We start from the raw sequence: 15,207 nt of genomic DNA, 5'->3' as shown, positions 1-15,207 counted from the left end.
TTGAATATCAAATGTTCAAGATATCGAACACTTCCTTTCTTTGTTTTAAAATATTTCAAAATTCTAAAAACCTTCTATTTATTTCCAATTGTAAATGAATAATTTAAAAAAAAGCCCAGATTTTCAATGTAGTCTCAGACTTTTGGAACTTACTGTACATTTGTGGCCTTTCTCACATTCTTTGTCAGATCCCTATGTGGTCCTGTGTGTTTTCTGTGGAACAATGAAGAACCTTTCTTCTGCTGCAGGAAACTCTCCAGTGGGTTCCATGTAATTGCTTGAGCAAGGTGCTTCTTATTAAAAGCTGACTGTGCAGTGTTACTGGAGTGTCTATATTCATTAGAACCGTTACAGTCTTTTGTACTTTTGTACAAAGTATGGAGACTTTGTGTGTGTGTGTATACTGTCCTAAATATACACAGAAAATATTATTTGAGTGACAACAAATAATCAAGTGATTATTTACAGCTAATGCCTTGTTTGTACCTTGTGAACTTGTTTTGAGGCTAAGTTTAATATGAAATTGGGATGAAACGTTGTGGTTTTGTGCATGCTGTATGGTGCATATGTATGTTCCGTTACAAATCTGAAAGTTACGAAGAAAACCTTTAAAAAAAAAAATGCAAGAGAAACTCTAATGCCTGATTGGTGTCTTGAATTGCTGACGATATGTAGCAAAGTCCTATCAAATGGTACTCCTTTTTTTATGCTTCAGTTGTTTGCATGTGTAGGCAGACATTTGTATTTTTAATGAAGTACACATTATGATGATAACTTGTTTCATTGGCCCTGTATATCACTCTTCATTCTAAAACTCTTCATTAGAGAAAATATTTTTCAGTGTTGAAATATTACGTGTAATGCGTTAACATGAACACACTCCATTTGTGTGCAGGACCAAGTGAACAGGTTTTAAATCCAAGCCACTAAAGGAAATGAATTACACAGTAAACCAATGAAATGCTTTTTTCCCTCATATGCACAGCAAGAGAAAATGTTCGCTCTTTTGCACTTCAGATTAGTCGATATGTGAATCATTTTAAAGCTGCTTGCACATTTTGTCAGTATTAAGAATACATCTAAAAACTCATTTGTTTCAATTTGCAATTACTGTAAATAGTCATTTCCTTTAGGAAAAGAACCAAAAATGAGGTCTGGTGTGTTTAGATATGAGCATTTATATGATTGTGTATACAAAGACATATGCAGTGTATGTGGACAGCATTTTGAAATCTGTTTATACAATGACCACATCATTTGCAAAAAATCTGTTTTGTGATTTTGGACACGGGCACTGAACGTATTTAAAGAACAGTGTATCTATTGTGAAGATAATCCATCATGCACGAACAACATGAGGGAGCCACATTTTTGAAGAGGAGAGAATCTGTTTTGTGTCTACATATCATGTTCTGCACATTCAGTGCCCTTCAGAATTATTGGCACTTTTCCTAAAAATAATGAAATACTTTTTTTTTTTCTTATCTTTGGTCTAACAAAAGATCATGCTCATTAGATTAAAACAATAGTATTTTCTTTCAAAAAATAAATATGGCAAAAAATGTTCACCCCTAAGCAAACAATAATGACATTCTTTGAAAAAAAACAAAACAAAAAAAACTACACTTATTTTTTAATTTGTTGTCAGTCCCCATAAAGTAGTTTTACCATTTCAGTTGTCTATTGGGCGTCTAAATATGAGGTTGCAAGCATGTAAAATTCCATTGTCACCCTTTGTTTCTTAGCATGAAAGAAACAAAGTATTTTCAACCTAGAGACAGGTGATTGTTGCCCTGTATAATTCATATAAAAGATATAAGATGCATAAGCAGTTTACAATACAGTGAAGCACAATTGAGGCTACAACAAACAGTTTCTGAAATAGTTAGAAAAATTTCCAATAAATGAAACCCTCATGGGCACAGTCCCTCTGCACAATGAGGAGGATGGTGAAGGAAAGAAAAAAGAAAAGATTGCAGAATGCTAATTCAGCGTTTTAAAAATGCATGGGTTTGTTGATTGTTGTAGTATCTGAACAATGAGCTATTTGGTATCACTGCAATAAAGTATCAGTTCCTGAGAACATCTCAGAAAATACCCCACCTGAGATTCACCACTCATCATTAGAACTACGATTGCCATCATGTGCTTTTGCAACTGCTGGTCCAGGGCTCTTATGAAGATTGATGGCATCAGGATATTTCAGCTGAGAACTTGGTTACCTCTGCCAGGAGGTTCAGACTTGGCTTAAGCGCTTTCAGCAAGATGATTAGTCAAACATACAAATCAAAACACAAATATGTAAAGAAACATAGCATCAATATTTTGCATTGACTGACCTACCATCTATCCAGCCATCCAGTTATTTTTGCTAATTTTCATGAAGATTGGCAGTAATTCTGGAAGGCATTGTACACATTTTTCCACATTATTGTTCAATCTTTGACCTGTTGCTCATTTCTTTTGGGAAATCTTGTATTTTTACAGGGTTTAGTGGTTAGCACGTTCACCTCACACCTCCAGGGTTGGGGGTTTGATTCCCGCCATGGCCCTGTGCGTGCGGAGTTTGCATGTTCTCCCCGTGCTGCGGGGGTTTCCTCCGGGGTACTCCGATTTCCTCCCCAGTCCAAAGACATGCCCGGTAGGCGGATCGGCATGTCCAAAGTGTCCATAGTGTATGAATGGGCGTGTGAGTGTGTATGTGATTGTGCCCTGCGATGGATTGGCACCCTGTCCAGGGTGTACCCCGCCTCCCTGGGATAGGCTCCAGGTTTCCCCGTGACCCTGAAAAGGATAAGCGGTATAGAAGATAGATGGATGTATTTTTACACTATACCAATATGAAAATCAGACATGCCAAGACCTTATAAATGTGCTGCAGTGTTTTTATGTCTGTTTATAATCCTAGAAAGAGTAGTGCTTCAACATATCACTGATTTGAAGCTAACCTTTTGCCATAACTTATGGCTTATATGGTACAGTTTGTCAAAGTTTCATTGTTATCGAGACCATTTACTAAGCTACATGATTTATAGTTTCATGGACTATCATTTACTAAGGATTTGCTGATAAAATACTTGGATAAATGTGTTCAGTTAAAATAATAAAGCCATTGTTTTATGTACTGTAGCCTACATGTGGTGTTACCTGCAGATTAGGATTCAGTAGTAATGTTACACACACAAAATAATAGTAATATACTTGAATAGATAATGATGTTAAAACAAACAAAACAAAACCCCTGCATGACAGATCTAAGAAAACGGCCAAACATTTTTAAAAGAATCTACCTACATGTATTCATTAAAATCCTTAAAGCTAAGAGCAATCTCTGCTCTACTGTTTTGTAGAATAACATTAATTCACATGCAAGTGTGTATGTAAAACAATACACCTAAACATGCTTCCCAATTTTGTAGACAATAGAAAATCTGAAGCCTTTATTTACAAAAGCTCTAAAAACATTCACCTTTGTTATTGCATATTCTCAAAATGGACATTCTACAAAGGGGGAAGAAAACTTACTACGTGACATTCAACAGAAGAGAAGCAGTGTCCATGCAGTTCACACCTCTGTAAAAGCTCAGACCATGACTCAACACAGCATTTATTCAAACGCTATCAGTACATGCACAAAACAAAACCCAAACAGCACAAAACATGCATGAATGAAAAACCAGTGCTACAGGTAAATATAATTCCACTGACAGAGTACTTGAGTTGGTTAAGAGTTTTTTTTTTTAAATAGCACAATGAATAAAAGGCTTTGATTTTATACTAAAATTCTACAAAACCTTTAAGTCAGTTTTTTAAAAATGAAATGAAGACAGTCTTGATACAGAAGAGGTGACCTCAGTTCAATTAAACAGTGGCAGTTATGCATCACTCTCCTATTTTGTGGTAAAACCTGTGTTAGCCCAACATAAAGGTAAAATCAGTGCAAGGCTTCACTCGTGCCATCAAGTGCCAGGAACTTCCGGTGTGTGACTGTCTCTCGCTCCATCTGTCTCAAGCTACTGCGGGTTGTGAGATATCGACATGGTACTCCTTGGATCAGGGAATAACTACATGTAGGTAACTGGCCTACTGTTTTTTTTGGTTGAAATAGCCTGTGTGCTACTCAACAAAGCGTGTGAATGAATGCAATAAATTAACGATAAAAAAAAAACATAAAATGTAGCTTTAGGCTGAGCTTTGCAGGGGGAAAATAAAACACCAATATTTTTCTTGTCTGATGATAAAAGAGGAATGTGTTGTGACAAAAGATTAACGTAGAGAAGGCAACAAAGTGGAGGAAGTTTTTTTTTTAGCTTTTCATCTAAAACCAAGAGTCTCCTTAGAGCTTTAAAGTGCAAATTCCTATCGAACATCTCATGAAAAACTAAAAAAAAAAAAACATGTTTTAAGCCCTGCAGGTGAAGTTCTTTATAGTGAGCTGGTTCTTGTTGTGTCATGACTGCTGCTTGTTGGCTTCCTCTTCATAGGCGTTGCCGGTGCCGTTCTGGACGTAGGATGAACCAGAGCCCAGTCCATACAAATGACCACAGTACTTTGCATCATCGATATGATCCTCAAAAAACATCTGTAATGAGAAGGAACACTGTTGAACACCGAGATCACGTTATAGGAGAAATCAGACCTGCTTTGGCAATCACGCTACATTAGTATTGCCTTTATTCTAACAATTTAGCAATGTTAGAAGCATTTTAAACCAAAATGGTTTAAAGCCCGTGCATGTCTTCATATATTGAAATCAGTCGGCAGTAAATGGTCATCAGAATGACCTGCCTCTGCAGATTTTAGACATAAGAAAACTGCATGCACTCCCATTTACACATTACTTGAGGAAAAGAAAAATTAAAGTAAAAATCTTTTAGAACAAAATCACAGCAGCAGTTGCTGAATGACATGAACAAACGAGCAAAACTTTAACAATTATTATGCCACTATTTATAATTAGATACCTAATAAGGAGACAGAATACCAGTAAATATCAACAGAATATTAGTAGAAATATGTCCACGAGTATAATGTAATACACTGCTCTTTCATCTGAGCTGTCCAAATAACATTAATTTGTGTTGACAGGTCAAGTGCAAAACCCCGTTTTTTTTTTATTATTCAGTTTGAAGAAAATGACCGCCCCAACATAACTGACAAATACCTAACATTTGTTCTACTGAAACACAGTACTAATGAGTTTTGTGATAAGTAATAGTCTAATTGCCTATGTTTTGTAGTAATAGGTCTGCTAATCCACATACCTATAAGAGGTATGTTAAAATTTCCACCGGTGTTTCATTTCTACTAGTATATCCACCTTTACACTTCCGCTACCATGAAACAAAATACAAGTTAGAAAGTGTCCTCGCATGCAAACTTGAATTGCACAGTTCCTGACCCACCTCTCTCATCTTAAAGAATGCCATTCCTGTGAGGAGAGAGTCTGAGCCTGCCTGATGCTGAGGCCCAATCCTCTCCAGATCCAGCTGCTCAGCTACCTCCTGCAGGCCACCCTGAACATCACACAACCATCACTTAACACAGTGCTTTCATGCGATTCAGAAAATGGTCTAAAAGCCTTGCCAATCCCTAACTTCTTGTACAATATCAATTACTTTTTCTTTTCTTTTTTTGGCAACAGTAGATTCTAAAATTATATCTGCACATTTCAAATACAAAGAGTGTGCATGCCTTCAGGTTTTTACAGCTCTTCATGAGGTATTTCACATCATAGATAATGGGGAAAAATAAACGAAGAATCTCAAAGAAGTCAACTTCTTCCTCTGGCAGCTTTGAGTTGGACAAGATTTTGATCAAGTATCCAAAGTCATAGCCACTAAACAGAAAGAAACACACAGAATTAACAATACTTGGAAAGGTACGAGTATCTCTCAGGTATAAAAATGAATGGACTGAATTGCTATTTCAATACCAAAAACGAATAGTCAAATTACCTATGGAACGACAGCCACTTGACCCCTTCACAGAGCACCACACCTGAAGTCATGAGGAGCTCTGCAAAATACAGTGTCTCAATGCCTTCTTCTTCATGCTTTTTGAATTGGAGACCTGATGTAGTCAGTAGCTCAATTGAATCCTGTGCATACATATCTTCCCTGTAATTTTTTTTCAGACACATGGCATCATCATCATATTTTAACACAGAATTAACACACAAGAATCTAAAGGTGTTTTTCAACTGCACACTTTGGCACAAGCAATCAGAACTGCACATGGTCCATTCTCAAAGAGTACGGAAGGTTCCAGCAATACAAATGGTGCCGACAGGAGCTAATACTAGAATGAAGCTAGGAGCACTCCTTTGTGCTGTCTGGTTATACTTTGCGCAACATGAGATGCCAAATACACTGACAAGAAAAACAAGCACTAGAACAGGCTGGCTTGGTTATGCTGTTTATATCAACACCTCAAAAAACAAAGAAACAAAAAAATATGCTGTTTTATTTCGCAATCTGTATTAAAACTTAAATTCAAACAAGCATATAAAGAGCAATCTTCACACAGGTTCTGCACATGATGAGACTTTTGCATATATTTATCAATGAGTTGAAATGAATCTGAATTTAAATAAGTGCTTTTGAATGTGTGTTGGAAAAACACCTTTATTCTATATATTCTACATAAACACACATAATGGGTGACAAAGGAGAAAGCACCAAACCATGAGCTGGCAGAACAGCTTCAGTGCCCTTTGGTTTAGATTCTACAAGTCTTTAGAACTGTACTGGGGGAATGAACACTATTCATCCTATAGGTATTCCCCCAGCTGGTGTGTTGTTAGTGGAGGACAGCACTGCCTAACAAATCGATCCAAAATTTCCCATAGGTGTTCAGTTGGGTTGACAGCCGGTGACTGCAAAGGTCATAGTATACAATTTACAGAATTTTAATACACATGAAACTATTCAGTGAGTCCTCGTGTCCTGTGGATGGAGGCTTTGTCATCACTCCCATCAGGATAAAAATGTATTGCTCTATAGTGTCCCAAATCATGCCAGCAAGAGACACAACCCAAAAACATTTTTGTCACCTTTCTAATTGTGACTATATATGTATAAACAAACAAACAAACAAACAGATTGTTTGTTTCTCACCAACCTCTATAAACAAACAAATAAAAAAAAAAACACAATAGATTTAAATATGTGGTCATTTTTCCCAAAAAAGTAAACCAACATACAGAAATCTGATGGGGAAAAAATAAGTACACACTTCTCATTTCCTATCATTAAGAGAGACATTAGCAGCCAGGTGTTACTAATGAAATGCACAAAATTAGTTAATCATCAAGAAGTGTGACTACCTCAATAAAAGGAGAACTTTTGGCAGTTTGTGCTCCAGGTGTGTGCGCACATCTTGCCAAGAAGAACGGAGATCAGCCATGACCTCAGAGAAGCAAGTGTTGCTACTCATCAATATGGGAAGGGTTATAAGGCCATCTCCAAACAATTTGAAATTCCTTATTCTACACTGAGATGGATTGTTTACAAATAGACAACCTTCAAGACAGTTGCCATTCATCCCAAGAGTGGGCGGTCCCAGCAAATTCAGTTCAAGGGCAGTTAATCCTCAGAGGCATAAAGAAAACGCCAAGAGCTACATCATGTGAGGCCTCTGTTAGCACATTAAATGTTTATGTTCATGACAGCACAATCAGAAAGACTGAACAAGTATGGCTTTCAGGGAAGGGTGACTATTGAAGAGTCCTTTTTCGCACATAAAAACCAAAACAAACAAACAAAAAGAAGCATGACTATGGTTTGCAAAATTGCATCTTAACAAACCACAAAAAGGTCTGGAACATTATCCTTTGGACTGATGAGACCTAGATGGAGATGCTTGGCAAAAATCAAACACAGTGTATCAACACAAACACCTCATACCAACTGTCATGTATGGTGGTGGAGGTGTGATGATTTGAGCTGGTTTTGCAGCTACAAATCTTGCGGTCATTTAGAAAATGATGAACTCCACTTTATATCAGAATATTCTTGAGACAAGTGTGAGGCCATTTGTCCAGCAGCTTAATCATAAGCTTAAAAATGAGTCATGCAACAGGACAATGATCCCAAGCACACCAGCAATTTGACATCTGAATGGCTAATGAAAAAAAAAACAAGGTGTTGGAATGGCCAAGTCAAAATCCAGACTTCAACTCTACTGAGATGCTGTGACAGGATCATAAGAGAGCTGTGCATAAACAAATTCCCTTAAACATAAATAAACTGAAGCAATGTTGAAGCAAGAAGTAGGCCATAATTTCTCCAAAATGAAATGAGAGATTAAAACAAATTCCTACAGAAAATATTTACTTCAGTTTATTGTTGCAAACAGTGGTTATACATGCTACAGAATTATAGGGTGTACTGAACCCACTTGGCTTCTGGATGTTGGTTTACTGTTTGGGAAAAAAGTACTACATATTGAAATCTGTTGTGTTTTTTTTTGTCACCCGAGGTTATTTGTTGGTTTATAAAAATGCTATATATAATGTTTTATAAATACACATACATACAGGCAAATCTCAAAAAAATTGGAAAAGTAATTTTTTTCCCGTAATTTAATTCAAAAAGTGAAGCTTTCATATATTCTAGATTCACTACCAAAAGTGAAATATTTCAAGAATTTTTTGGTTTTAATCTTGATGACTACGGCTTACAGCTCAGGGAAATAAAAAACTACTATCTCAAAATATTAGAATAAAGAATTTATAATACAGAAATGTCGACCCGAGAAGAGCTCTAATCAGCTAATTAACTCAAAACACCTGCAAAGGTTTACTGAGCCTTTAATCTCTGTCTGATCCAGTACACACAACCACAATCATGGGGAAGATGAAAGAAATTTTGCATTTCATTTGGAAATCAAGGTCCCAGAGTCTGGAGGAAGAGTGGAGAGGCACAGAATCCAAGTTGCTTGAAGTCCAGTGTGAAGTTTCCACAGTCAGTGATGAGTTAGAGCACTTCATACTTCCATCTGCTGACAAGCTTTATGGAGATGCCGATTTCCTTTTCCAGCAGGACTTGGCACCTGCCCACAGTGCCAAAACTACTAGTAACCGGTTTGCTGACCATGGTATTACTGTGCTTGATTGGCCAGCCGACTCGCCTGACCTGAACCCCATAGAGAATCTATGAGAGACACCAGACCCAACAATACAGACGAGCTGAAGGCCGCTATCAAAGCAACCTGGGCTTCCAGAAAACCTCAGCAGTTCCACAGGCTGATTGCCTCCATGCCACACTGCATTCATGCAGTAATTCATGCAAAAGGAGCCCCGACCAAGTGCATAAATGAACATACTTTTCAGAAGATCGACATTCCTGTATTATAAATTATTTGTTCTAATATTTTGAGATACTGGATTTTTGATTTCCATGAGATGTAAGCCATAATCATCAAGATTAAAACAAAAAAAGGCTTGAAATATTTCACTTCATGTGTAATGAATATAGAATATATTAAAGTTTCACTTCTTGAATTAAATTGTGGAAAAAAAATGAACTTTTCCACAATATTCACGTTTTTTTGAGATTCACCTGTGTATGTGTAACACAATTACTCCAAATCATATACAGAGAAAGTAGTGTGATAAGATTACACTTATTTGAATTAATCATAATAAATAGTTTTGAGAGAGATAGAGAGAGACAGAGAGAGATAGTGCGTGTGAATTACCTGTATCTGGGCCCCTCTCTACTAATAATGAAGCTGTGAGTTTAACTATTGTATGCAACTGCATGTTACTATGGTTACAGTTATTTACAGGCAGCGCATTAATTTAGAACGGTGATTAAACTGACTGGAAATACCTGTACATTATACAGTTTGAACGCACACATTTCAGCCAATTAGAATCAAGTATTTAGACAGACCATGGGGTCTAAATACTTGACACATGGTGCGTGTGGAATTGAAATTAAATAATGAATATGAGCTCAAAGTGCAAACGTTCACCAGGAAAGTAGGAATACTGCACTTTTTGTATAGACCCCCCCTTTAAGGACCAAAAGTAACTGGACAACCATATGCTCAACTGTTCCATAGCCAAGTGTGTGCTACTCCCTCATTCTTTCACTTAAAAGAAAGTAGATAAAGGTGTAGACTTTAAGTGTGGCATTGGATTTAGAATCTGTTGCTGTTAACTCTCAAAAGTCCAAACAGCTATCACTGCCAGTGAAACAAGCCATCATTAGGCTGAAAAATCAGTATTAGGTTTGGCCAAATCAATGATTGATACATTCTTAAAAAGTAAGAATGCACTGTTCAGCTCAGGAACCCCAGAAGGCCAGAAAGACCATGGAAAACAACTGGTATGGATAACAGAAGAATTATTTTCAGTTGGCTACATCAAGAACACCATCCAGGAGGTAGGCGTATCTGTGTCAAAGTCAACAAGCAAGAGAAGATATCACCAGAGTAAATACAGAGACAAGATGTAAATCATTGTTAAGCCTCAAAAGAGGAAGACCAGATTAGAGTCTGCTAAAACATCTATAACATCGTTTTTTTAAAGCCTGTATACTTCTGGAACAACATCTTATGAAGAGATGAGACAAATATCAATTTGCACCTGAATGATGAGAAGAGTAGGGTATGGAGAAGAAAAGGAACTGCTCATGATCCAAAGCATACCACCACATCTTATGGTGTAGGCATGTATGGCTGCCAAGGGAAATAGTTCCTTTGTATTTATTGATGATGCTACTGTTGACAAAAGCAGCAAGATGAATTCTGAGGTGTCTAGGGCTATATTATCTGCTCAGATTCAGCCAAATGCTTAAGAACTCATTGGAAGGCACGTCACAATGCAGATAGACAATGAGCCAAAGCAAACTTCAGAAGCAATCAAAGGGAAAGAAATGGAATGTTCTACAATGGTCAAGTCAATCACCGGGCCTGAATCAAATTGCGCATGTATATGACTTGCTGAAGGCAAAACGTGCCAAGAACAAGCAGGAACTGAAGACAGCTGCAGTAAAGGCCTGGCAGAGCATCACCAGGGAAGAAACCCAGCGTCTGGTGATGTATATGGGTTCCAGACTTCAGGAAGACATTGACTGCAAAGGAGGTGCAACCAAGAATTAAAAATAACAATTTTTTTTATGGTTATGTTAGTCAATTTCTTTTGGTCCTTAAAAATGGGGGGACCACATATAAAAAAGTGCTTTAATGCCTACACAGTCACCCTATTTAATAACTTTAGATTAAAGCTGAAAGTCTGCATTTTAAGCTCATATATACAGCCATGTGAAAAATAAGTACACCCCACGGAAATTGTTGGCTTTTCTGCCATATTTGTACACGCAAATATGTGATCATCTTTGAAACAGTGCCTATTAATGAAGTTGATGTACTTAAACAAAACCACAAGGAAAATTAGTTTTTTCCAATCATTTATTCAACATAAATATCAATAGATGCTATATTTTTCTGTGGAAAAAGTAAGCATACAATTGGCCTCAGAAAATAGTATTGCCCCTTTAATTTGCATAACTGTCCACCACCAGGCTTGGTGGAATTTTTGACCGCTCTTCCATTCAATACTCTTTCAGTTGCAAGAATTTTTGAGGATTTTCTACTACGTACGGCCCATTTCAAATCCCCCCACAACATTTAAATGGGATTCAAATCTGGGCTTTGTCTAGGCCATTCCACAGACACCCCCCCCCACCAATTTCTTCAAGCCATTCCTTGGTGGATTTGATAGTGTGCTTAGGATGATTATCCTGTTGAAATGTCCACTTTCAGTTCAACTTTAACCTTTGGACAGATGGCCTCACATTAACTTCAAGCACTCTTTCATATGATGTAGAATTCATAGTTGAATCAATGAATGCAAGCTGTCCAGTCCCTGAGGCAGTGGAGCAACCACAAACCATAACATTTCCACCACTGTGCTTCACAGTTGATATGAGGTGCTTGTCCTGAAAAGCTATCTTTGGTCTGCGTCAAACATGTGCTGTTACTGTGGCCAAGCAACTCTATCTCTGATTCATCTGTCCAGAACACCTTATTCCAAATGGCCTGCTCTTTGCCTATATGCTCATTGGCAAACTGTAGTCTTGCAGAGGCTTTTTCCTGGCACGCCTCCCATGCAGGTCAAATTTGTGCAATCTCTTTCTGATTGAAGCAGCATGCACTTTGACACAAACAGTTGCAAAACTTTCTAGCAGATCCTGTGATGAAATTTTGTGGTTCTTGGAGACTTCTTTTTGCATCAAACGGCCTGCTCTTGAGCTATATTTGCTGGGATGGCCAGTCCTGGACAAATTGGCAGTCACTTGAAATCTGCACCATTTGTAGATGATTTTCCTTGAAGTGGAATAATGCATTTCAAATAATTTGGAAATCTTTTTAAATCCCTTCCCAGACTCATAGGCACCCATAAACTTTTTTCTGAAGGCCTTATAGAACGCTTTAGATTTTGGCATGATGACGCCACACACCTCAATAGCAAAGAGAACACCAGACACTAGATATGAGAGCAGTATAAATAAGACAGGCTCCACCTGCACTCATTAAGCAGGTTCTAATCACTGGCACCCAATCCTAAATACCTGATTCTAATTTTATGGATTTGAAGGTGTGATAATTGTAGGAGTGTACTTACTTTTTCCATGTGGCTGATCTGTTTTTGTTAATTTAAATTGTGAAAATTACTTCAAAATGTCAATTTTATGTCATTTGATACTGTATCACCTTTATTAATAAGCACTGTTTCAAAGAGGATCAAATGGTTGCTTTCCAAATATGTCAAAAAAGCCAACAATTTCCGTGGGGTGTACTTATTTTTTCATATGACTGTGTATAGGTATATATAACTCAGAGTTTCCGCTAAGAAATATTCGTGCCGGCCAACGTGGCTGGGAATGATATAGTTTACTGGACAAACTGCAAAAAATCTGGTCGTCTCATTTCGTTTTTGCAGCACAGCGCAAATTTGAATTCTACACTAAAATACTACTGCTATCAACAGTTCCTATAACAGATGGCAAACAGGGCTAGAATATTTTTAACTATTTTAAATAGTCCTTTTAAATAGAACAGAAGAGAACTCTTCAGACCTCAGAGGTCGCATTTAAGTGTATTCATATTGTTTATATTTAAAGAGCAGGAACACATAACTGTAAGCCTATTTGCATGGCTGTAAGTAATGAAAAGATTATCTTTTTAATCTCTCACAGTTTATTTTGCACTACATAAGTATGCACACGAGCAAGCGAGAGAGCGAAGGAGAGATGTGACCAGCACAGTGTGTGTCTCATTTAATGGGCTGAAAAGCGAAAGTAAAAATGGGAGAGAAACCTAAAAAAGATTTTGTTGTGCAGACAGAGACGTTAGATGTGCAATTTTGAACGGATTCTGTCTAACGTCTGCTTCATGTTAATATTTTTTAACGGGCATTGGATTCGACAATTTTTTATTTTATTAGACATTTCAAATTTTTTACGCTCAAAATTTTTTTTACCGGCTAACGGAAACTCTGAGATCTTATATATAAAGATATATATAAAACTGTCCTTACGTGAGGTTAAATCTGAAGTTGAACTGCCATGTTGAAGTTCCTGGTGGATATTCACCCAGTTCATTCATGAAGGTAAGGCCAAGCTGGATAATCTTCAACAAATCAACATTACACCGTAGGAGCTGATACTGGTAGTCTGCATTACTTCTGAACTCTCCGATCGGTCTAGCAACCACACCCGGAAACTCTGTGTCCTATAAACAAAATAAAGATTCCATTCAAATCTGACTGTGATACGGCATTTAAAAATAATAATAATAATAAAAAATCCATCGAGCTAGTAGGGAAAAAAAAGGCTTACCATCGCGATGTAGTTGTATTTTCGGATCACCTGCCGAATCCTTTTCAGCTCTTCATCCAGGTTACTAGCCCACACCTCACATATTTTTTGGCTATAATCCACAGTGGCTGCGGGCATAGTGCCACTTTCAGATAGAAGGCATCAAAAAAAGAAAGAAAGAAAACAAAACGTCCGTGGGAACAATTCTGTTAAATTAAATCCTATTCTGTTTTGACCTGGGGACAAAACAAAAAACAAAAAACAGGGATTCAAATATTTAATTAGACCTTGTAGAAAATGTGTTGTATGCAGCAACAAATTAAGTATATGCTGGAGTAAAAAAAAAAAGGATCAATATGTCACTGTGCTGAATAAGTACTATAATCGTAACCTGGTGTCAGTGGAAAAATGTGAAACAATCATATCAACATAAAGGCATAAATCTGACAACAATCCGATTTAAGATGCTGCCACATTCACTGTACACAACCATACTGATGTAGTACAGTACACACCTGATTTATTTTTTTGAATGAAGAGTTGCAAGTTTATTCAATAAATGTGTAGAGTAGTGAAGAAGCTAGTCACTGGAGGAAATGTGTTTCATTTTATTGTAAGGTACTATCTTTTGAAAGAGGTGGAAGAAAGGAGAGAACTGTCTCTAGATAAGACCCATGATACTAAAAATAGTGTATTTACTGACTATTAGAAGTCAGTCTATACTACAGCTAATTAATCTGTGTTCATTTGTATAACGTTTTAAGTCTTCTTTTTTTTAATGTTATATACAACGCTAAGTCAGCTTACTCTACCGAACAAGCAGTCTGTCAGCTCCGCTTGTATTAATTTAGGCTAAGAATGACCGCAGGTTTAGCAACGCGGATAAAGAGGCTAGCTATCGTCCGGAACGTGGAGGGGGAATGAGCCAACGACCAGACCCAGAGCAGGCACCTCCAGCTCGGTCCAACACTTCATTCCAAAACAAAACATTGCTTCGTATTTGTGTGGGCATTGACAAGCTGGAAATTCTAACCGTGCGTCGGGAATGTTCGTGTATTGGTGTTAGCTAACGGCTAGCAGGTAGGTGTGTGTGTGTGTGTGTGTGTGCTAGCCAATGCTAAGTACACTGCTAGCAACTTAGCCACATAACTTTATTCTGCTAGTTTGGACAAGTTCACTTATTCTCACGACTTACCTCTGCTCAGTTAAGGTACACCTAAAATGTATTGATTCAGTAACACGTTGTTGTTTTTGTTTACAAAGGACTGGGGTCGTAACCTCTAACTTTTATATAGTTTTATTTGTCTAACACCGACATAAACACCCAGCTGCCACCTCTCAAACTCCATTCCAGCCCTACGCGGTGACGTGATGC

At 37.4% G+C, this 15,207-nt stretch overlaps 2 protein-coding genes across 6 annotated transcripts in view; one reads left to right on the top strand and one right to left on the bottom strand.

The window, feature by feature from the left end:
• The window catches only part of zdhhc2 (zinc finger DHHC-type palmitoyltransferase 2), a 19,559-nt gene extending 15,477 nt beyond the window's left edge, over positions 1-4,082 (top strand). For 3 of the 4 annotated variants that reach the window (XM_017473299.3, XM_017473302.3, XM_017473301.3), the window contains exon 13: positions 189-4,082. The gene's annotated coding sequence lies outside the window, so the exon portion shown is untranslated. 4 annotated transcript variants of the gene reach the window in all.
• On the bottom strand, positions 3,577-15,207 carry cnot7 (CCR4-NOT transcription complex, subunit 7). Of its 2 annotated transcripts, XM_017474772.3 has the most exons (7): positions 15,028-15,207; positions 13,854-14,068; positions 13,553-13,746; positions 5,958-6,119; positions 5,695-5,839; positions 5,406-5,516; positions 3,577-4,582 (listed from the first exon to the last, which is right to left on the bottom strand). In XM_017474772.3, the coding sequence occupies exons 2-7, from the start codon at positions 13,968-13,970 to the stop codon at positions 4,451-4,453; spliced, it is 861 nt and encodes a 286-aa protein (XP_017330261.1). In that variant the 5' UTR covers positions 13,971-14,068; positions 15,028-15,207; the 3' UTR covers positions 3,577-4,450. The 2 variants fall into 2 exon arrangements, with proteins under 2 accessions (XP_017330261.1, XP_053538090.1); XM_053682115.1 differs by lacking the exons at positions 13,854-14,068; positions 15,028-15,207 and adding an exon at positions 10,598-11,084 and having other exon boundaries at positions 13,553-13,692.

The sequence above is a fragment of the Ictalurus punctatus genome, chromosome 8 (genome assembly GCF_001660625.3).
Source record: "Ictalurus punctatus breed USDA103 chromosome 8, Coco_2.0, whole genome shotgun sequence".
Lineage (NCBI taxonomy): Eukaryota > Metazoa > Chordata > Actinopteri > Siluriformes > Ictaluridae > Ictalurus > Ictalurus punctatus.
The sequence above is the reverse complement of the archived record's forward strand: the minus strand, read 5'-3'. Positions and strand labels throughout refer to the sequence as shown.